Raw genomic sequence first — 24,879 nt, forward strand, 5'->3', positions numbered from 1 at the left:
AGGCGGCTCGTTTCGTATAGAGTACGAGCTTCATAATGATAATTAAATGCAAGTTGTATACACGATTTTTTCTATGATCATTCACAAAAAAAAATATATTCAAATTTATTAATAATTTTGTAACGCAAGCAAATTTAAAAATTTGACTCGTCATTGGTTACTGCGCGTGTGCCACCTTTATCGCGAATGTCATATCGCGATTCTATTGGTTAAAAATCGGTATCTTATTGAAAATCTGTGTCATAATGAAGTTCATTATGATACAGGTAGTGACATCCTAATTGATTATTATAGTATGAGAATAAAAAAATTATTGGTAATGTATTATTAAAGATCCACAAGGAAAAAGGTGTTCCTGTAGTTGGCTGCATACCATATAATATAAAAAAATGAATAAAGTCCGTTATAAAAGGTCTATATTTAAAATCCCTAAAAAGGGCTACATCACAGAACTAGTTTTCGATTGGTTGACCAATGATCATCATCGCTTTCCTAAAATGAATATAACCTGATAAAATAAAATGATGCAAACGTTTTAAAATTTTGACTACGGTTAAAAAAAGTTGTAGGTTATACTCACGTGACCTACCATGCTAACCACCAAAATATAATATTACAAATTTTATTTACATATATTACATAATTACAAATATTTTGGTGGTTAGCATGTTAGATCACGTGAGTATAACCTACAACTTTTTTTAACCGTAGTCTAAATTTTAACACCTTTGCATCATTTTATCAGGTTATATTCATTTTAGGAAAGCACTGATGATGATTGGTCAACCAATCGAAAACTAGTTCTGTGATGTAGATCTTTTTAGGGATTTTAAATATAGACCTTTTATAATCAACTATTTTTAATGGGAATAAATTTTGACAACGAAACACGATTTGGGCTTCGAAACGTTAATAAAATCATTTTTTTGCTAAAATTGTGGCTTATTCCCATTAAAACTAGTTGATTATAAAAAATGCCACAAGGAAAATTGCTTCAGACCTTTTATAACGGACTTTTCGTTTTTTTGTATTATATGGTATACAGCCAACTACAGGAACACCTTTTTCCTTGTGGATCTTTAATAATACATTACCAATCATTTTTTTATTCTCATACTATAATAATCAATTATGATGTCACTACCTGTATCATAATGAACTTCATTATGATACAGATTTTCAATAAGATACCGATTTTTAACCAAGTCAAATACATACGCTTTGACAGTTCTCAATATGTAAACAAACTTTCAGACTGACAAACTTCTTAATTTGTTTGCGTTACAAAATTAATAAATTTGAATATATTTTTTTTGTGAATGATCATAGAAAAATCGTGTATACAACTTGCATTTAATTATCATTATGAAGCTCGTACTCTATAAGAAATGAGCCGCCTAGCGGCGATCCCTTATACTCGCTTCATAATGACCATCATTAAAAGCTCGTTGCATAATATATCTACAATTAAAAACCAGTCAAATTGTAACTGGCTTTAATAAAAATCATTTTTTTTTTGTTCTACGAATATTTAACATACCGTATATGAATTTCGCACCAAATAACATTCCATATACTATAATTGTTTTATTTTTATTTAATAATACAGTAACAAGTATTTTAAAATCAATATCCTTTTAACAGACTCTAATAAAAACTTATCTTTTTCGGTGTACGAATATTTAACATTCCGTATATGAATTTGGCACCGAATAACATTCCGTATATGCGTTTGGAACCTCGCCGCCTATTGGTTGAAATATGACCGCGTGCTGCAAAGAACCAATAGAAAACTCCTAGGTTCCAAATACATATACGGAATGTTTAGATGCCTCCGGTTGATCCTTTAGGGCAAAATCAAAGAAAAACGCTGGGTCGGAAGAAGACAACTATCCTGAATGCGTAACATTAGACAATGGACAAGTCAAACGGTCGGAGAAGTGTTTCATCTAGCTGCCGACCAAGAAACATTTCATCAGCTTTTTAATACTACGATAGCCAACACTTGAAAACAATAACGGCACATATAAAGTATAAAGAAATTAATGTAGGTAAATTGTGCTCACCACTGGGTGTAGCTCCCATTGTGTCATTTCTTCTATACATTTCAAACATATTGTTTATTTTATATTGATTATACATTGAAATAAATAAAGAAAGATATAAAAGATATACTTCTTTTTTCAAACTCCACAATTTTCCCGTACTAACGCTCTAACAACTTCCTAATCGCCTACCCCTCTCGACGACCTAATAGCGATAATAAGCATAATAATATAATAATCTAAAACTTACAAAACTCTCATCTGTTGCTTGCCCCTCACTACTCCTCAGCAGTTCGTCTCTTCCAAGGACTCCCAGGATAATTTCCCTCTCGGAGTCCGTCAATTTCGTAATTTTATTTAATTTTTTTCAATTTTATTTAATTTGATTTAATTTTATTTTAATTTATTTAATTTTATGTATTTAATTAATTTTATTTAATTTTATTTAATTATATTTAAATTTATTTGATTTTTTTTAATTTTATTTAATTTCATTTAATTTTGTTTAATTAACACCTGTAGGGTTAAAAGCATCCCGAACCCAGTCAATAATAGAAAATTCTGAATATATTATATCTAATTTTACCATAGAAAATTGTGTCGCACTATACTTTTCGGAAAAACTGAACAAATCAACCCCTACATGGTTAAAACCACCCCTAAGCCAGTCAAGAATTGAAAATTCGGAATCTATAGTTAGTTTTAGTAGAAAAACATGTGCCGCTCTATTTTTTTTTTCGAAAAACTGAACAAATCAACCCCTATAGAGTTAAAACCATCCCAAACCCAGTCAATAATATCAAATTCGGGATCCATACTTAGTTTTACCATAAAAACATGTGTCGCACTATCCCGAATCCGGCCCATAATTTAAAATTTGGGATATGTACGTATTTAAAATTACCCTGAAACCAGTCAAACAATAGATAATTCGGTGTCTGCATTTAGTTTACTAAATAAAGCTGAAATAAGTGTATAGATATGTATTATAAATAATACCTTAAGGTTACCACTCGCGTCACGATTTTTGAATGACGCCAAATACGATTTTAGTCCCGTTAAAATTCCATACCGAGCGATAAGAAGTATACACTTCAAAAGTAGTCAATAGGGTGTAACAAAAATACAGGTCATAAATCAAATCACATATTCTGGGACCTAAAATAGTTCGAATGAACCTAACTTACCTTAGTATTAATATGCACATAAAAAAGTTACAGCCCTTTGAAGTTACAAAATGAAAATCGATTTTTTCGAATATATCGAAAACTATTAGAGATTTTTTATTAAAAATGGACATGGGGCATTCTTATGGCAGGAACATCTTAAAACAAAATTATAGTGAAATTTGTGCACTCCATAAATATTTTATGGGAGTTTTGTTCCCTTAAACCACCCCAAACTTTTGTGTACGTTCCAATTAAATTATTATTGTGGTACCATTATAGTTTATTTTTTAACCAGGAGGAGTAAACTAAAAAGACAGATTCCCATCCAAGAAAGTCACTAGAATAATAACCAAATATATTTTATTTTTTGTTTGATCTAGTCGGCCATCAACGGTAATCCATAAATATGATATTAAATTAATACGTCGCTAAAGAGTTCCAAAAACAACTGCTTTGTATATAAAACCAGACTAACAATCTAAAAATTAAAGGAATAACACAGAAAACACAAAAATCGCCGATATAACTTAACCTATGAAATTTCACTAGTGTCAAAATTTGATAAATGTCATAAGTGTCAAAATTTTATAACACTGGAGTAAACTTGCCTGCGGTTGGACCAATTACAAACAAGCAATACAGCGCGGTAAATTTGAATCACTCCTTTTGGTTAAAAAACAAACTATAGTTAAATTCAATATTTTTAAAACTTTTTTGGCTCTTAGTATTTTTTCGATAAGACAGTTTTTATCGAGTTGCGGCTTCTTTTTTAATATGTTTACATAAAAATTTTATGGGAGTTTTGTTCCTTTAAACCCCCCAAATGTTTGTGTACGTTCCAATTAAACTATTACTGCGATACCATTAGTTAAACACAGTGTTTTTAAAACTTTTTTGCCTCTTTGTATTTTTCTGATAAGGCACCTTTTATCGAGATGTGGCTTCTTTTTTAATATGGTTCAAAATATACCTAAAAATGTAAATCATAAAAATAAATTTTCATATTATTATTACAAAGTCTCCATAATCGTACTTAACCATATACAAATATGTGGTTAGTCCAGAAAGCCACTGCGCATCCGCTAGGAAAAATATTCTAATTCGGATTTTTTGCACAATCTTACTCAAAAAGGACCCCTTTTAACAAATTTGCATGTTGCCAGAATCAAAATTTGGTCAAAAATTTTTTAAACGTTTTTTTTTGTTTTTTTCCTAAAATTTTTTTTTTTTTGCATGGAACAAATTTTTTTAGGTTTTTTGGATCATTCCAAACAGAAAAGGTCTTTAGTGACTTTTCTCTAAAGTTGATAGTTTTTGACATATAAGCGATTAAAAATTGAAAAATTGCGAAATCGGCCATTTTTAACACTCAAAAACTGTGTGAAAAGCTGAAAATTTGAATGTTGCCAAGGTAGGTAGATATTTTGTGAACATCGATTGATGAAATCCCGAAGAGCTTTCTGCAATACAATATCAAAAACCCCTTTGTTTTTTAATTGCCAATCAAGCGTGCGCGACACTATTTTCCACCGACAGTATGGTGCAAATGAAAGGAATGAATTCGTTATTTCGTAAACCGGCGACTTTAAGGAAAAATCCCGAAAGAGGTCGATTTTTATTTTTAAGTTATGATATTGTGACATATATGGTATACTAGTGACGTCATCCATCTGGGCGTGATGACGTAATCGATGATTTTTTTAAATGAGAATAGGGGTCGTGTGCTAGCTCATTTGAAAGGTTCTTCAATTCTCTATTCAGTAATATAAACATTTACATAATTATTTATAAAGGATGTCCAATAATTTAATTTTTTTGTCAATTTGCCAAATGATTTAATTTAATAAAAATTTTTTGGACACCCTGTATAAATAATTATGTACATGTTTATATTACTGAATAGAGAATTGAAGAACCTTTCAAATGAGCCAGCACACGACCCGTATTCTCATTTAAAAAAATCATCGATTACGTCATCACGCAAAGATGGATGACGTCACTAGTATACTATATATGCCACAATATCATAACTTAAAAATAAAAACCGACCTGTTTTGGGATTTTTCCTTAAAGTCACCGGTTTACGAAATGACGAATTTATTCCTTTCATTTGCACCATACTGTATACACATGCAACGGTGGAAAATAGTGTCGCGCATGATTGATTGGCAATTAAAAAACAAAGGAGTTCTTGATACTGTATTACAAAAAACTCTTCGGGATTTCATCAATCGATGTTTAAAGAATATCTACCTACCTTGGCAACATTCAAATTTTCAGTTTTTCACATAGTTTTTAAGGGTTAAAAATGGCCGATTTCGCAATTTTTCAACTTTTAATCGCTTATATGTCAAAAACTATCAACTTTAGAGAAAAGTCACTGAAGACCTTTTCTGTTTGGAATGATCCAAAAAACCTAAAAAAAAATTTGTTCCATGCAAAAAAAAATTATTTTAGGAAAAAAACAAAAAAAAACGTTTAAAAAATTTTTGACCAACTTTTGGTCCTGGCAACATGCAAATTTGTTAAAAGGGGTCCTTTTTGAGTAAGATTGTGCAAAAAATCCGAATTAGAATATTTTTCCTAGCGGATGCGCAGTGGCTTTCTGGACTAGGTGGATTTGACAAGTATTCAAAATATCTCGATAAAAACTCGACTTTTCGAAAAAATACTAAGATGCAAAAAAGTTTTTAAAACATTGTGTTTAACCAATGGTACTACAATAATAATTAAATTGGAACGTACAAAAAAGTGTGTGGGGGGAGGGTTTAAAGGTACAAAACCCCCATAAATTTTTTATGGGATGTCTAAATTTCACTATATGCTTTTCTTAAGATACTACTGCCATAAGAATGCCACATGTCCATTTTCAATAAAATATCTCAAATAGTTTTCGATATATTGGAAAAAATCGATTTTTATTTTGTAACTTCAAAGGGCTGTAACTTTTTTTATGTGCATATTTGTACTAAGGTAAGTTAGGTTCAATCGAACTATTTTTGATCCCAGAATATGTGATTAAATTTATGACCTGTATTTTTGTTACACCCTGTAAATCTAGTACATTATAAAAGCAACGTAAATATTTATTTTAAATCCTGTAATGAAACGGTACTTTGAGTTTATTGATTAAATAAAATAAATAAATGTATTTAATATTATTAATTTTTTCTTTTTAAACTCCCCAATTTTCCCGTACTAACGCTCTAACAACTTCCTAATCGCCTACCCCTCTCGACGACCTAATAGCGATAATAAGCATAATAATATAATAATCGAAAACTTACAAAACTCTCATCTGTTGCTCCCTCCTCAGCAGTTCGTCCCTTCCAAGGACTCCCAGGATAATTTCCCGCTCGGAGTCCGTCAGTTGCGTCGCTTCCAGCATCGCGGCGGCCACGATTGGATCGGGAGCGTCGCCGCACTCTCCCGGTACGCCGAGCGCTGCCGACACTGGCGGCATTGAAGCTGATCCCGAAGCTGAAGCTGATGCTGCTGCTGGTGCTGCTCCCGCTTTTGAATCGTCGCAACATGACATTTCTGGAAAATAAACCACCGAAAGATAAAATATCCGACAGAAAGATGTAAATATAGCAAAGTGGCTATTAGTTATTTTACAATCTTATAAGCCCAATGGGTCATGCATTGATTCCTAAAAATTCGCACTTTAAGTGTATGTAAAAATTTGATTATTATTTTGTAATATACCAGATTTTTTTTATTTTTTGTGACAGGAATATTTTGTGCCATTAAAAGGCCCTCACGTCCAGAATTCCTAGTGATTAAAATAAGCCTAATAGGCTATTGATTATGTATTTTCGAAAGGAACTATATACAACGTTAACGGGGTTTTATTGTTTCATACCATTTAAAGGGGTGCGTTTTTGAGAAAGGGGTGAATTAGTCCCTAGGCACAGGGCATATTAGGGTGAGTTGTATGCACTTTTGGTGCAAACACGTCTACAGGAAAATTGTTCCAGATTAAATTTACTATCGAAACATCATATTTTAAAGTCAAAAATTTTATTTTTTTACAAATATATTTTCAAAAGAAAAGCAAGAAAAAAACACGAAAGGTAGCAATTCTGTTTTTTGCCCCATAACTTTTTTCTACGGGAACATAGGTATAGGCATTCTTCACAGAAAAAAACTTCTATACTTCCTCTTTAAAATGGTGTTTGGTAGAAGTCTCTATGATTTATCGTTTCTATAATATGATTTTTCAAAGTTCGCCACTCACAGAGATTTTTGCCCATTTTCCTTGTTACTTCTCAAACATTGTTCTGTAATTTTTTTCCACGTAGCTTTAGGTATATGAAAGGTTATATTTAATAGGAAGAAAAGTCAATTACCTTTAAAATGGTCTATCATAGAAAGCTCTATGACTATTTTTAAGCAAGATATGGTTGTTTTCAAAGTTTTTTACTTTTAAGGGTTTTTGATATATTTTATGATTATTTTTAAATTTCTCATTATAACTTTTTATTGTATCTTTAGGTTGTTATGTTCGTGTAAAACTCCCTTAACCATGAATGTAGGTTGGTACTACTGTCATCTGAACGACAGCGGTCACATACTTAATACTGCGATAGAAAATGGAAACCATGTGCATAATTCTTTAAAATAAAGTATTTTACATCGAGTATTATTTCATTACAAATACTTACGTCCTTTAAGTACAAAGGACTTGACATTTGGCGACGAGGATAATGGATACAAATATTACAGACACTACATCAACTACAACGTTCCAACTACAGCCGGTACAAACACGAGTTCCTCGACTACAACTGCGATAGTTGCACCTGCTACAGCTCCAGTAATGTCTACACAAGTTTCTACATTCCAGTTTTCCGTTGAACCTTTTAACCAGACAGCTACAAAATGGTCCAGGTGGGTAAAACGGCTGGAAGGAGCATACAAAGTTTTTAAAATTCCAGAGGAAATGAAATTGCCCTATTTACTACATTACATGGGGTCGGAAGCATACGATACACTGTGCGATAAACTAGCTCCAGAGGTCCCTGAAGACAAGTCATATGAGGATACAGTTAAGTTAATGGATAATTTTCACATAATAAATAATCACATATAAAATTTTATCAATAGTGTAAGAGGTATGTGAAAAAATGTGAATTTCGCTCAAGAGTAAAGTACCTTTATATTTCACAATATCGAAAAGTGTTATTAAGAAAAGTTATTTGGAATTAAAAATTATGTTATAATATGCAATTATAATTTTCTAATTAAAAAAAAATAAAAATAATTTAAAATTTTTCTCAAATTACGGATACCCTTGGATATCCTACGGATATCTTGTTTAAAAATAGTCCTAGAATTTTTTGCAATACACCATTTTAAAGTAAAGAAAATAAGCTTTCTTTTATTCCAAAATGTACATACCTAAATGTACAAGAAAAAAAGTCATAATGAGAAATTTAAAAAATAATCATTAAAAATATCAAAAATTATTAAAAGTATAAAACCTTGAAAAGGCATAACTTGCTTAAAAAGAGCCGTGTAGTCTTATAAAATAGACCATTTTAAAGGTAAAGGACTTCTCTTTCTACCAAATGTACCACTGTTGTATATACTTAGAGATGCGTAGAAAAAAGTTACAGAACAATGTTTGCGAAATAATAGGGAAAATGGCCCAAAAATACTGTGAGTGGCGAACTTTGAAAAATCCTATTTCGGAAAGTATAAATCCTAGAAACTTTTACCAAACTTCATTTTAAAGACGAAGAATGGACGTTAGTTTTCGCGGAAGCAATGCCTATACCTATGTCTCCGTGGAAAAAATTTATGGTGCAAAAAACAAAATTGCTTTCTTTCGTGTTTTTTTCTTGCTTTTTTTTTTTGAATATATTTTTGTAAAAATAGCTATTTGTATAACAAGGGAGGAAAGTGCTACTTTTCCTCCCGAGAATGAAGTTTACTGCCAATCATTGCCAGTAATCACTCAAGGGAGTAAAAGGCACTTTACTCCCATGTTATACATATGGTTTTTCCACCTTCCTCAAATAACAAGTCATTTTTTCATTTTTACTTAATTTATTTGTGTAACTAACCAACAAAATTTATTTAAACTAAATCTAACAAGTAGGTACAATATAACTGTCAACTGTCAAATATAAGTCAAATTATTAATGTAAACATTGTTAAATTAAAATAACAATTTACTGTTTTTTACCATTCTGCAAAATACAGGGTGTTTTATAAAAAAAAAGAATGTATGTGTACTTTGTACGCACGTAAGAAGTTATACTTCTATTATTATGATTTCAACGAAATTAATATACTTAACAGGTTATTTGTATTTTATTTAAATATTAAACTAACTTTCTTTACACTTTTTTTTTGCGAAATTTGCGAAAGCTTAAACTCCAACACTCCAATCAGCGACGTCTGGAAGAAAGTAAATCGCTACAAAAACCGAAAGCAGTCCAATCAACTTCCGATAAACACCGAAGCTGCATGGATAGAAGAGTTCCATTTCAAGATTTCACCTCCTTGGGTTCCAAGTCAGATAAATGAAGCTACAGTTACCGTACCCAGAGAAAACTTCAATCTAGAGAAACCATTTGAATTATGGGAATTAAATCATGGACTCAAGCAAAAAAATAGTTCATCTCCAGGGATGGACTGTATATCATATTCTATGCTATATTTTCTACCTACAGAATATAAACTATTATTACTACAAATTTTTAACACTATATGGCAAAACAAAAATTTAATTCCCAAAGCATGGAAGGACTATATTGTATTACCTATAAAAAAGCCAGGAAAGGCAGATAACAAAGTTGAATCTTACAGACCTATATCTTTAAGTTCCTGTATACTAAAAACTCTAGAGAGATTAATCAAAAATCGGCTTGAATACTGGCTTGAGTCCGAAGATATCCTTCCCAAATCTCAGTACGGCTTCCGAAAATCCAGGTCTACACAAGATGCGCTCACTTCCCTAGTCTCTTCTTTACAGGTCAATTTTACAAATCAGGCGTCGAAATCTGCAGCATTTATAGATGTAACTTCAGCGTTTGATAACATAAATTTAGATATTCTTTATAAAAAATTAGTAGATCTTGGAATGCCACTTAAAATTTCAAATTTCATTGTATCCTTATACAAGAATAGATGGACTTACTTAAAAATAAACGAGAACCTTTTACCACCAAGGTTAACGAGTATAGGTATACCACAGGGTAGTATTTTAAGTCCACTTCTCTTTTCATTGTACAATATAGATTTAGAACATATAGTACCTCCACACTCTAATATTTTACAATTTGCAGATGATGTTGTGTTGTACACCTCCCACTCTTCCCTAGACATTTGTAGACGTCAACTTGAATTTACATTAGATTGTGTAAAAAATGATTACCATTCTCTAGGCTTATCCATATCAACCACAAAGACTGAAATTTGTTTTTTCTCCAAAAAACGCCAAATTCCTCAAGGCACCTTCAAATTAGGTAGAATAGAATTTCCGATAAAAAATTGTGTTAAATATCTTGGGACGTATTTGGAACGTAAATTGTTATGGAAGGATCAAATTCATTATATTATAAAGAAATCAGAAAATTCTATGAATATCCTTAGAGCTTTTTGTAGAACCGGTTGGGGAGCTGACCCGAATATTGCATTGCTATTCTATCGCTCAATGATTCGACCAATTTTCGACTATAGTTGTCATTTATATGGGTCTGCGTCAACAGGATATCTTAATAAAGTTGAAATCCAAAGGAATAAATGTTTGAGACTCTGTCTCGGTTACTTAAAATCTGCTCCTATTACTATTATTGAGATTGAAGCTAAGGAACCACCACTTACTCTACGTAGACAGTTTTGTACAGATAAGTTTGTAGCTAGAGCTATTTCAAAAAACGTCAGCTACTTAAGGACTATTCGTAACTTGAATAGGTATATTAGATTTAAGCCATAAATATTGGTGTACTAAAAAAACTCCCATATACGTTGAAAGCTACAGGAAGTTGACAATGAATGAAAACCAAATGTACAAAAATAAAATACTTTTAATTTACACTAAACCTTCTGAAACTCTCTTTTCCAAGGTAATACAAACAAACTACATGGATTCAAACCTTCCAGGCAATATTATCAACAAAATAATTAAAGACAGGTGGCCTATGTTTCAATATATTTTTACTGACGGCTCCAAAATTCAAAATAAAACCGGATGTGCAATATATCACTGGAATTCTGAATACAAAGAATCATGCCGATTGCCTAACGAAGCTTCAATATATACTGCCGAATTATCCGCTTTATTACTTGCGTTAAAATATATAGCCTCTGTTGGTATGGACAATTATATCATTTTCACCGATTGTAGAAGTATTGTGGACAAACTCACTTCTATCCAATCGACAAAAAATCTAAACCACATTGAGATAGAAATTAAGAGTCTATATTATGATTTTACTTCCTCGGGCAGTTCAATTATTATTTGTTGGGTAAAAGGACATTCTGGAATATTAGGAAATGAAGAAGTCGATAAATTAGCTAAATCTGCAGCTTTAACCAAACAAAACATAAGCAACATACTTCTACCAGTAACCGATATAGATAATATCAATAAAAACCATTGCAAACAAAATTGGCAACGTGTATATAACCAAAGTACAACGGGAATAAATTTTAGAAATTGCCAGCCACTAATTCCCAATGAGAGATGGTTTAAACAAGAATCAAATAGGCTATTTATAAAAACAATAAACAGAATGAGGTCAAATCACGCACTAACCCCAGCATACAAACACAGCATAGGTATTAGTGATAACCCATATTGCACCTGTGGTGGAATAGGAGATCTACAGCACCTCATATTGGAGTGTGGACTGTACAGACAAAATATTAAAGTAATGTATGAAAAGTTAATTGATCTAAATTGTCCTTTACCTGTAAATTTAAACGAAATTCTTTTTCCAAAAAATAAGCAGACGTTACAATGTCTTTACGAATATGTAACGTCCTGTAAATTTAAATTTTTAATAGGCTTAGATAATAAAATTATAAAATTGTAAAAATATCACACAAAATTGAAAAATGTATCCATTAATATAGTATAACAATCTGTAAATTTAGATAATAAGTAGGCTTAGATATTAACTTAAAATTGTTATTGTAATACCATACAAAAAAACACAAATAGTCTGGCTAATTGGCTCTGTCAAAGCCATTAATAAAATTTAAAAAAAAAAAAAAACTTTCTTTACCTACCACTTCTAAAAAAATTTTATCAAAACGATACCAAAAATATAAAAAAAAAAGAATATGAATCGTCCGGGATTTAAACCCGGGACCTCTTGATCTCCGGTCACACCTCTACCACTGAGCAATATCCCTTTTGCTTTGACAGGTTACAAGATTTCTCATACATACTGACAAATTTAATAGACCAAGTGAGGTATACAAAAATACTTTAAATATACTTACTATTATTATAAAATATCTTATTCCCGAGGAAGACAAATCCAAAGACACAAAAATTATAATAAATAATACATTTACTAAGAACACTAATATGTATATCCTTTTATATGATATAATATATGACTTATTTGCGCTGACAGCGCTGATACATACATATCTTGAAAGCTTAGCAACGAAATACATACTGTCTGTGTGCGCATGCGCCCGGCATTATAAAATTTCACTCTCGATCGTAAAGAAGTATACCTTCAATAAACGTTAAAATGTCAAATACTTACGTAATAGAAAATAGATATTGTACAGGGCGTCAATAAGTTATACTTCATGAATAAAATACCATGACGTCACTTTTACTTTTCCTCTCTAGGGAGGAAAAATATTTTCCTCCCTAGGGAGGAAAAGTACAACTTTGTTCCCTACAATCAGGTCCGGAAAAGTATACTTTCGGTAGAGGTAGGTGGAAAAACATATTTTTGACTTTAAAATTAATAGACTTAGATAGAAAATTTAACTTAGAACAATTAATATTCCTGTAGACGAGTTTGTATCAAAAGTGCATAGAACTCACCCTAATTCACCTTGTGCCTAGGGACTAATTCACCCCTTTCTCAAAAAAGCACCCATTTAAATGGTAGCACTCCGCGGGTTTTTAAATTTAGCGGTCCATTGACCATTAACGTTGTAGTTCCTTTTAGATCTGTTATTTTGAACATAATCAATAGCCTATAAGCGTCAAGCGTTGTTACCACAACGACGTCCGAAGTTGAGGTTGAAACGTCAATACGGAGACGACGAATATATGTATATAAGAAAGCAGAAAGGACACGGTCACGTATCCACTTTCTTTTCGTCTAGGAAAAAGACCGAAAGACAGTTTCAAGTACCTACTCAAAAATCTGAGTAAAGATGAAAAGAGAAAAGGCAGTTTTTGCTTTTATTTGATTCAGTGTTGGACCACCATCTCTAGATAGCTATTTCTGCCTCTCAGGTGTTATCAATGGAGCTATGCAGTCACAACTCTGAACCAGACACTAGCAGGCTGCCTTATTTAAGGGAATTTACCGCGACTGCAATAATTCACCTTTAAGACGCAAATCAGTGACATCTCTCGTAAAGGTCCGAGATGCAAAGTTTACTATAATTAAACAATAAAAATAATAAACAATATTTTAAATCTAAGACTTTTCGTTAAGAAACTGCTTTCTGGTTGCATCCCGTATCTCCGGATTTATAATCACGGAGACGACGAATATATAAGAAAGCAGAAAGGACACGGTCACGTATCTACTTTCTTTTCCTCTTTTTACATAAATGTAATTTACTTCAGAACAATGCTAAATATTGTTTAAACAAAGATGTTGAAAAGGAGTAGCTGGCTAAACAGGAGGAAGTTGAAAGGCGGTGGAGTTTATTATATCACTGGCCTCGACAAGCACACAGATTTTAGGCATTTCTGTATACAGGCAGCTGGGGTATTTATTTATAGCCATCACCGCGAAAAATCAGGTAAAAAAACATGATCTTCGATCTCATTTTCCCTCGGTATAACCAACTATGCCTCGTTATAGAGGGTTAAAGTTCAATAGGAATTTCATACCTAACGTACCTCTTTATAAACGAAACCTTATAATACCCGTGTTCGTTATAGAGGGAGTATACTGTATTTTGATAAATACACAAAATAATGTACACAAAATTATGTACACTTAAGCTTTTTCTTCTTTAAGTTCCATCTTCTATTGGTTGGAAGGGTGGAAATCATCATGGCAATGCGAACCCTGTTGACTGCCGCCCTAAATAGCTCATTCTGCATTCTGCTGCTAAATACTGCATTCGAACCATTCCCTTAAGTTCTTAAGCCAGGATGTTCTTCGTCTTCCCACATTTTGCTTTCCTCGGATTTTGCCCTCTCATCACATGTCCCAAGTACTCAAGTTTTCGTCTTTTGATAGTTAATATTATTTCCGCTTTATTTCCCATTCTTCTAGTTACTTCCACAATTGACATTCTTTGAATCCATGATATTCTTAGGATTCTTCTGGAACACCAAATTCAAAGGCGGCCAACTTATTCAGATGGACTTGATTTAATGTCCACGCTTCCAAGCCATAAAGAAGAGTAGAGAACACGTAACACCGAAGCATCCTTAAGCGTAGTTCTAACCTTATATCCCGACAACAAAGAAACTTTTTAAGTTAATTTAATGATGCACGTGCTACTTCAATACGTGTCTTAATTTCTTTGGTTTAGTCTACATTCGATGTTATCCACTCCACGTTCCTAAGTATTTGTAGTTATCCACACTCTCAATTACAGTACATATCTTCAATAGTCAATTGGATGTTTGCGTGTGCTGATTTAGTCATGGTCATAGAATAGAATAGAATAGAATAGAATAGAATAGAATAGAATAGAATAGAATAGAATAGAATAGAATAGAATAGAATAGAATAGAATAGAATAGAATAGAATAGAATAGAATAGAATAGAATAGAAATATGCTTTATTGTCATGAAAAATTGTACAATTTTATCGACAAAGCTTATACAAAGTCAAGAAAACAAAACAATAACAATCCAATTTACTAAAATTACATAAATCGTCAATATATTTACAATAATAACAATAATAATGAAGTTAAACAGAAGTAATCAATTGCAAAATTTAAGTAAATTGCAAATGCATAGTCTACCTAGTAATTAATAAGTTTAAAAGTTAAGCTGCTGCATATGACACCCAAATATAGACAAAAAAAAATGATAATAAAAATACTACTTGTGTTAAGGGTACTGTAATTTCTTAGTTATTGATTAAGAAAATCTTCTACTGAATAATATGGTCTTTTAGATAGGTATGCTTTTGTCAGTTTACGGAATTTGGGGAAAGATGCTGCAGATTTAAGTTGTAGAGGGAGATGGTTGTAAAGTTTTTTTGCGGAATATAATATATATTTCTTTACTAACTCAGAGGACGGGGTCGGCATATAGACGTCAAACGTAGAATTTCTCGTGAAGTAGTCATGATTAGGTCTTGGTGGAAAGACATGTAGATGTTTACGAATTAAGCAAACAGTTTCTAAAATATACAAAAATGGAAGGGTTAAAATTCTGTGATCTTTGAAGTAACTTCTGCAATGTGTTGTTCTTCTGAGGCCAAACAGATATCTAATTGCTCTTTTTTGTAATTTGAAAATAACATCGAATTGGGCAGCTGTACCAGAACCCCAAAAAGGAAGACCATAACGAAGATGTGACTCGAACAAAGAAAAATATGTTATTTTGGAAGATGCTAAATTGAGTTCATTCGAAACAGATCTTATAGCATAGCAAGCTGAGGATAGTTTCTTCCTTAACAAATCGATATGGTGGGACCATTTAAGGTTGCTGTCTAAAAAAATACTAAGAAATTTTACAGAATCAACGGTACTGATCTGGCTGTTATTAAGAGGTAAGGGTTGAAGGACTCCTTTATAAGACAATGCTACTGTTTTATCTACGTTAAACGAGAGTAAATTAGAGTCAGACCAGGTTTTTATTGTAAGTAGATCAGAAGTTATAGTAGCATGAAGAGTTGCAATATTTGAGTTGCTTCAAATAATACTGGTATCATCGGCAAAAAGAAAGATTTTTCCATCGATTTTTAAACTAGTGATGTCATTAATAAAGATAAGGAAAAGTAGAGGACCCAGTACTGAACCTTGAGGTACCCCACACACAATGTTTTTGAGACTACAGTCTGTATCATTTGCTCTAACCAGTTGTTTCCTATCATCCAAGTAACATTGGAACCAATCTAAAGAAATACCTCGAATTCCGTAGAAATTTAGTTTTCTTATCAAAATGTTATGATTTACACAATCAAAAGCTTTGGCGTAGTCACAAAAAACGGTGGCAGTGTGAAGATTATTGTTCAGTGCTTGATAAACCTCATGTAGTACAGAAAAGATGGCATCATTGGTGCATTTATTATTTAAAAAGCCGAACTGATTTTGTGATAAAATGTTGTTTTCAACTAGAAAGGACATAAGTCGGGCTTTTATGAGTCTCTCAATAATTTTGGAGAGTACCGGTAGTAGTGCAATAGGTCTATAATTGCAGGTATTTCACCACCCTTATGAAGAGGAATAATGATGGCTGTCTTCAGGCACTCTGGAAATTTACCTTTCTCAAAGGAATCATTAATTAGTGAGATGAGGACTTCTAACACATTTTCTGGGAGATTAGAAAAAATTTTTATCGATAGACCATCAGTACTACAGGAGGATTTGCTTTTGATACTATTGATTGTTTGGATCAGTTCAGATTTATCGACTGGTTTTATAAAGAATGAATTCGAGACCTTTCTTGAATTAGGGAGATAGGCAATGGGATCTTGTTGTGGCAAAATAGTTGATGTAATATTTTTACTCACATTAACAAAGTATTCATTTAGATTTTCAGGGTCTGGAAGGGAAATTGTTTTAGCAGTGTGGGTTTTATTTCGAAGATCGTTTATTATGGACCAAGTTTCTTTTGCAACGCTTTTTGAGCAATCATGCATTTAGTTTTCTTTAAATTTATCTTCAGTCCATACTCATGACAGCGTTCATTAAGGCGTTACATTACGTTCTGTAAATCATTGTTGATTTATACGGATTGACACTTAAGCTACGGATCTATACAAAATAGGCTTTGTAAAAGTCTTAAATTTCTGTAAAAGACAATTATGAGTGTGAATTTTTTGCAATTTTTAAATTGATTGCAGCCCACCGAAGATATTGGAGTCATTTATTGGTTATAATTTATTGATAAAAATCATAAGTTTATCGAATTTAAATAACTTTGTAAAATTGAATTAAAAGGAAACATTTTGTCGAAAAACTCTCTAATTATCGTCATCAAAAAAATAGCTTAGCAAATGATAAACGAAACACAAAGTTAACCTCTGAACCTTAACACTTCACAATCTTCGGAATACAAATTTTCTCCGGTTTTTTTCGTAATGTGTCTTTTTCCTCTGACCTAAGCTTACCCTTTTCCTAAACAAACTCTGAAGCTACTTCTTTTCGTGTATTTGTTATTTTAGGGCCAAGGGTAACTTTTGGGTTAGAAATATTCGTATGTTATCAAATAGAATATCGTCTCTATCCAGTACAAATAAAGGAGTTTATCAGTGTTTATTTTATCATAAATTGCGTTGTGAACAGTAAAAAGAAATGTAATTTATTAAGAGCATAGGCGCAAAATGTCGCCTGTCAAAATGTTGAATGTGTTTTAAATGATTAATTATTTATATGGGAAATAAGCCACAATTAAAACGAAAAAATAATTTTATTAACGTTTCGACGCCCAAATCGGGTGCCGTTGTCAAAATACAAAATATTACTAAAATAAATAAAAGTGTTGTTGCTAAGCAAAAAAATTCTTCTAATAATTTATTTAATCTTACTCATTTATATTGGCAATTCAGACATATATTATACATTTTAAAGTAGAAGACTTTAAAATGATATTGCCAATATTTATGAGTTGCGTTCCTGGGACGACTTACTGAAAGATAGTTCATTCGATTACATGAAATCAACCCCACCTCAAGAATATCCGTCATAAAAAATTATAGCATGTGATCTGTCTTTAAAAAGACAACCAAATGCAACGACAGTAAAATTCTCGCGTTAGAGACTTCACAGTAAATCACAAGGGAAAACCAGGAAAAACCTTGTGATACTATCCCGACATCATAAGTATTTGGTCTTACATTAATTTACTCTCAAAAAATAATACCAAATTCTGACTTGTAACATGTTTAAATTATAAATAATATTAATAATACTAGATATATAAGTAATACTAAAATATAAAATATGTACTAGCTCGATATTATTGACTTACTAATCTTGGTATTTTCTTTCTATTGACTTCCTCTTTCAGTATGGGTAACCACATCCTACTGCATTCTACCGAGGAATTTGCGACACAATCGGTTTCATTTAGCATAATTAGAGCCGCTTCTTTGATTTTTCTCTTTTTACTATCTGATTCTTTCAGGACTATACTTGAATCTCTCCACTGAACTCTATGTTCATTATCCCATGCGTGTTGACATATTTGAGATCTCTCAAATTCTCTATTTTTAATATAAGATTGATGTTCACTTATTCTAACGTCTAATGGTCTTGATGTCTCACCTAAATAAAATTGTTCGCATTCACAAGGTATTTTATAAATGCAATTCTTTGTTCTTTCTTGATCATTGTTAGGTTTAGTTTTAGATAGAATAGATCTCAATGTGTTTGTTGTTTTGAATGTTGTTGAAATGTTGAATTTATTTCCTATTGTTTTAAGTTTCTCGGATAGTCCTTTTATATATGGTATTGATATTTTCCTCGTATTATTTCTGGTGAATGTTGTAGGATCCCGTTCTAAGTTGTTCTGTTCCATTCGATCCAATCTTGACAATTCCTTATTTATAAACGATAAAGGATAATCATTTTTTAATAAAACATATGTTAACAATTGTTTTTCTGCTAAAAAGGAATTTTCGTTAGAACAAGTAATTTTGGCTCTATCATATAAGGATTTAATGATTCCTTTTTTAACGTTGATGTTGTGATTTGACTTGTAATTGAGATATCTGTTGGTGTGTGTTGGTTTTCTATACACTTGAGTCTCATATCCAATATCCTTCTTTGAGATCAAAACATCATTTAAAACAAAGTGTTTTAAATGTATTCATTTTTTTTAATCCTGAGAAAACTAATAAGTATTTTTGAAAAATTTATAAACGCAGAATTAAAGACTACATTATTAGAGATATTTTTATTTGCCAATCAGAAAACTCGAAAAGCACCTGTAATATAAATATTTTCACTATTATAAATAATATAATCAAAATTCAATAAAATTTATATTTGAAATGTTTCTTATTTTTATTATTAATAATCTGATTTCTATAAAAATTAAACAGTTTTTTCGCTCTTCACTTTTAGCCAGGGGCCCGCCCTTCACTTTTTACCGGGTCCCGCTCATCCCTCTCGGCGGCCCTGTCTCTACACCAGCAATTTAAATAAGTTTTTGTTACTAAAAGCTACCAAAAATCTAAAAAATAAAAATAATAGCGAAATATAATCAGTATTTAGCTTCTAGCTAAATGAAAATTAAACATAAACACTTTCCATGTACTTTATGAAGCTTGGTTATTTTTATAGATACGAGAACACGGTTTTCACTATTGCATTAATTAGTTTTCAGTGTGTGTTTTATCACACAAAAGCCTACAGCACGAATAACTATCTCTATCACTAGATGCATCTCATTTCCCAAGTGCAGCTTTGGTTCTGGTGCAATTTATTTTGATGTGCCGCTCGAATTAGAACATCCCTAGAAACCGCAATTATACATATATCTATGATTGTTTTCAGTGGCGGCTTGTCAGAGGAGGCAACGAAGGCTTAGCCTCCCCTTAATTTTTTTACACATTTTATGTCATCTCTGGGACATAATATTTCTATAATTATTGATGAAATGTCACTGTTTTGCTTATTTTGAATTACGGGAAACAACAAGCGCTCGTACTAATAAAAAGTGTAAATTATTGCACACTTGTAACTGACGCATCTGGAACGCATCTATATACCCACACCCACCTATACGCTGTGAGCAGCTCCTCATATCCCTGCCAAGGGAGGCAGAAACCAGACTCGACTACGCTGTGTTATAAGTTACGACAAACTTCTCGAAACCAGCAATATAGTTTCCTATGCGTACAATAATACTCGATAGAGAAACGTAATATTATATCGCTTCACGTCATACTACACAGAAATATAATGCAAGGGAGGCTAAACCAGAATTAGGCTCACTTGTGTTTTTACTTATATTCTATAAGGAAGTTAATAGTCAGGGTATTTCTTGGTGTGATTTTATCAGTTTATTTTTTTTTAATTAGTGTTTGGTGAATTTTTGTAATTCATATATTTTTATTTGTGTTGTTATTGGTTTGGTAAGGGTCTTTTTACAATTTATGTACCGTGGTTTGTTTATATAAAATGGATAAGTTAAACGAAATCAAAATATCTGAAGATATAATTGACTGGCTGCTCAGGAATAATTTTAATACTTTAAGTGTATACATATAATAAACCTTATATTATTAAAACCTTAGGAAGACCACAGCCAAATTTAACTATTATTAAATCCTTAGGTAATCGTCAAAATCGTGCATTTAATATTAATTGGTATAATAAATGAAACTGTTTAACCGGGTCTATTAAGAGGGAAAAAGTTTTTTGCTATCCTTGGATCTTATTTTCAAAACAAACCGAACATACAACGTGGTCTAAAATAGGATATTCAGATCTAAAAAATTTACCTCGTTCAACTGAAAGACATTCCAAATCTAAAGATCACATATTTTCGTCGTGTAAATTAAAACTTTTTGCTAAACAAAATATAGTAACTGCTTTAGATACAGCTCAAAAAGAGGCCATAATTACTTACAATAATCGGGTTTTTGAGAATAGTATGAATTTTAAAAGGCTTATCGATATAACAATATATTGGGCTTCGCAAGAATTAGCTTTTCGCGGACACGATGAAAGTGATGATTCCATTAATCGCGGCAATTACAAGGAACTTCTATCGTTGTGGGGTTAATATAACTCAAAATTCGAAAAATTTCGTTAGTTTTAGATTTAATCCTGTTTATATATAGTATATTCAGTATGGAGAACGGTAAGGGTTTTATACCGATCGAAGACAATTGTTTGGAGGAGAAGCGGAGCGACGACTCCAATTATTGTCTGAGATCGGTTACCCTTAACGTTCGACATGATTATAACGTTTTTTGCACGATTGATACTATTATAAATTATAAAATTAAACATTTTCGTCATATTGACTAGTTTCATTCATTTTATCAAGATAGATACTTTGGTTGTTAGGTAGTAACTAGGGTGCATAACAACAATGGAGAATTGAGTTTTTATTTAGTTGTCAATAATTTTAAGTACAATTTTGATTATTATAAATTAAAATATGAGCGAAAGTGAATTTGAAGAAATTGAATGGGCTTGGGAAGAAGGGTGTTCCGCAATTATTCCCGAAAAATCCAAAATCCGTTATCAAAATACCTACCAAAGTTTTAAAAAATGGTGCGAAGGCAAGAATTTAAGAATCGAAGAAAAGACTCTATTGGCATATCTCGTTCAAAGACATATGCAGTTGAAAGCTCCTGGAAACCTCTGGGCAGAATATTCAATGATTAAATCCACCGTTTTTCTTTATGATGGCGTTGATATTTCCAAGTTTTCAACTTTGATCGCGTATTTGAAGAGAAAAAATGTTGGATACTACTAATGTATGCGATTCTGCAGGAGTTTCTGTTAGAAGTGAAACCACAGCCCAAACAAGTGGGATTTCATTAAATCATTTAACAAATTGTACCATAAGTTTCAATATTAATAAGTAATTCGTTAGTTTTCTTTATTCTTTCAAAAAATAAATTAAAATTAAGAGATTTTTTAACTCGACGGTAAGTGAATTACTTACCGTCGAGTTGAAGTACTTACCGTCGAGTTGGATTACTTACCGTCGAGTTGCTAGTAAATGTCACCTACTGACTTAAAATCTGTCACGGTAAACAGTCAAAAATGATCAATCGTGCAAAAAAGTTCTTTTAGTATCAATAATTCTAACAATATTATTATTATTATTATTAATTATAAAAGCTATTCTACATCTCAGTTATCAATGCAAGCATGCGGTAAGAGGGAGGGTCCCCGTAAGGTGAAATGTAAATAAAAATGGTCAAAAACAAATGGAGCCTTAAATTACATTTTTGGTGCATTTTTTTGCTATTGCAAATTTGTCTAGATTTTTTATAGTTAGAGCCTCCCCTATTGTAAAACTCACGAGCCGCCACTGATTGTTTCAGTCTAAGTCTGCCGTTATTATACGACGGTGACGTTGCCAGATAAGGTGACTGTATTTGAAATAAATTACGTAGATTAAAATTATGTTTTAACTTCTTGATCTTTTACTTCATCAAACATTATAAAGTCCCTTAAGAACAGAAAAAGTCCTGGGCCAGACAATATCACCAATGAGATGGTTAAACACTGAGGGAAAAAATTGCAGAACAAATTACTAACCTGATTTAAGAACATTATAGAAGAACAGAGAATACCGAGCGAATGGAAAAATAGCATAACAATACCCATTTTCAAAAAGGGAGAGAAAACACATCCAGAAAACTATGGGGCAATAACACAACAGCACTTTCAAAGCATTCACAAAAACTATACTGGAAGAAAACTATAACCATACGGCTAGAACAACAAGGTTTTCGGAAAAAATAGGTCTATCATTGATGCAATATTTGTTATCATACAGATATCGGAAAAGTTCATTGAATTTAATAAACCGGCATATATGTGTTTCGTCGATACGACCAAGGCTTTTGACAGAGCGCGAATAAAGGATGTGTTAGATATAATGGGAGAAAAAGGGGCTAAACCACAGACTAATTAACCGAGTACATGATATTAACTTCTTCTTCTTTAGGTGCCATGTCTGTATTCAGACGTTGGCCGTCATCATGTTTACAATTTCCTGAAATCTCTCTCTATCGGCTGCTGCGCGAAATAATTCTTCTACTGTGCAGCCACACCATTGTCTAATATTACGCAGCCATGAAAGTTTCTTTCGACCAATCCATCTCTTTCCCTCCACTTTTCCTTGTATAATAAGGGGAAGCAGATGGTATTTAGGTCCTCTAATTATATGGCCGAAGTATTCTGTTTTTCTCCTCTTTATGATGCTTATGAGCAGACGTTCCGAATTCATCATTTGAAGAACATCTTCATTGGAAGTGTGCGAAACCCACGATATCTTTAGGATTCGTCGATAGCACCACAATTCGAATGCTTCTATTTTGTTTAGCATTGTGGTTTTTAACGTCCATGTCTCACAACCATACAATAGGATAGACCACACATAACATTTCAGCACATGATATTAACAAACAATATAAAACAAAAATAAGAGTAGGACATTTGACAACAGAAGACATATTTATAAACAAGGAATCCGTCAAGGCGATTCACTGAGCCGTTTCAAATTTAATTTAATAATGGACAAAATAATAGAAAACCTTCCTAGAACAGCTGGATTTGAGATGGGTAACACATTATTTAGAGTAGTTTGCTACGCAGACGATGCTGTCCTTATCGCTGATTCTGAAGACAATCTCCAAAGGCTACTGCATGCATTTAATACTAAAGCTAAAGAACTAAATATGCTTATTAACATCGAGAGGACTAAGTGCCTAGTAATTTCCAAAGAACCGATAAGATGTAAATTGGAAATTGCCTCCAAAACTGTTGAACAGGTGAATCTTAGGTGCTTTTAGGTATATTATATGTATAAATTGAAATAAAATACATACACATGTAAGTACATATTTAATATGCTTAAAATTTATATACGTTATTTATTTAAAATTCTAATTAACAGTTATTTTTTGAACAGATTTGCTAGGTAATTCCTTATAAGTTTTGCTTCAACACATTTAGTTTGACAACATTAATTGTGTTTATATTGTGCATGTTACCATGGAAACGGCGATCATATGTATGGAAAACCGTAGGAGAACCATAGACATATTAACAATAGACCAGGCTAGGGATACGCCACTCAATCTATCGGGGTGTAGCACCAATATCAAGTTCGGTGGTCTAGCTATCTTTGTCTGTCGTACGATTGTGAGCGTATCTACCAAGAGGTGGGAGTAATTGAACGACACAGACACAGAGGCAGCGGCCATCATATGCCAGAGAGAGATAGATAGTATAAAGATAGAGATAGATAAGCGCCGGTAGAGAGAGATAGATAGACCACCGACACGAACTGCTCCGCGTTATTATATCTATAAGGAGAACTCTTGAGAAAAAATATTTCTCACTGCAATGGCCGATTTTCCTCACTGCGTGAGAAATTGTTCGTTTTGAATGTATGTAAGTAGTGAGAGAAGTTGCACATTTTATAGCATCTATAGAAAAAAGCTTTTTCTCTCTACGCAATAGTATACGACGCTAATAAAAGTAAAATTGTGTGTGAAACTGGCATATGTGTTTGAGCGAGACGCGGGTGAACGGTGATCAACAGGACTTTGGGTAATATTTTTTACAAACTTGTAATATTGTCTGTATGATCATAATTCCTCGCTAA

The 24,879-nt window shown here is 32.2% G+C and overlaps 1 protein-coding gene across 3 annotated transcripts in view; it reads right to left on the bottom strand.

Moving 5' to 3' along the window:
- LOC126884772 (uncharacterized) overlaps window positions 1–24,879 on the bottom strand; it is a 786,660-nt gene that overhangs the window by 707,773 nt on the left and 54,008 nt on the right. For all 3 annotated transcript variants that reach the window (XM_050650993.1, XM_050650991.1, XM_050650992.1), the window contains one exon: window positions 6,502–6,754. In XM_050650993.1, the coding sequence (XP_050506950.1) occupies window positions 6,502–6,754 (253 nt within the window). The remainder of the gene's footprint in view (window positions 1–6,501; window positions 6,755–24,879) is intronic.

Source organism: Diabrotica virgifera, chromosome 5 (assembly GCF_917563875.1).
Source record: "Diabrotica virgifera virgifera chromosome 5, PGI_DIABVI_V3a".
In the NCBI taxonomy this organism is placed as follows: Eukaryota; Metazoa; Arthropoda; class Insecta; order Coleoptera; family Chrysomelidae; genus Diabrotica; species Diabrotica virgifera.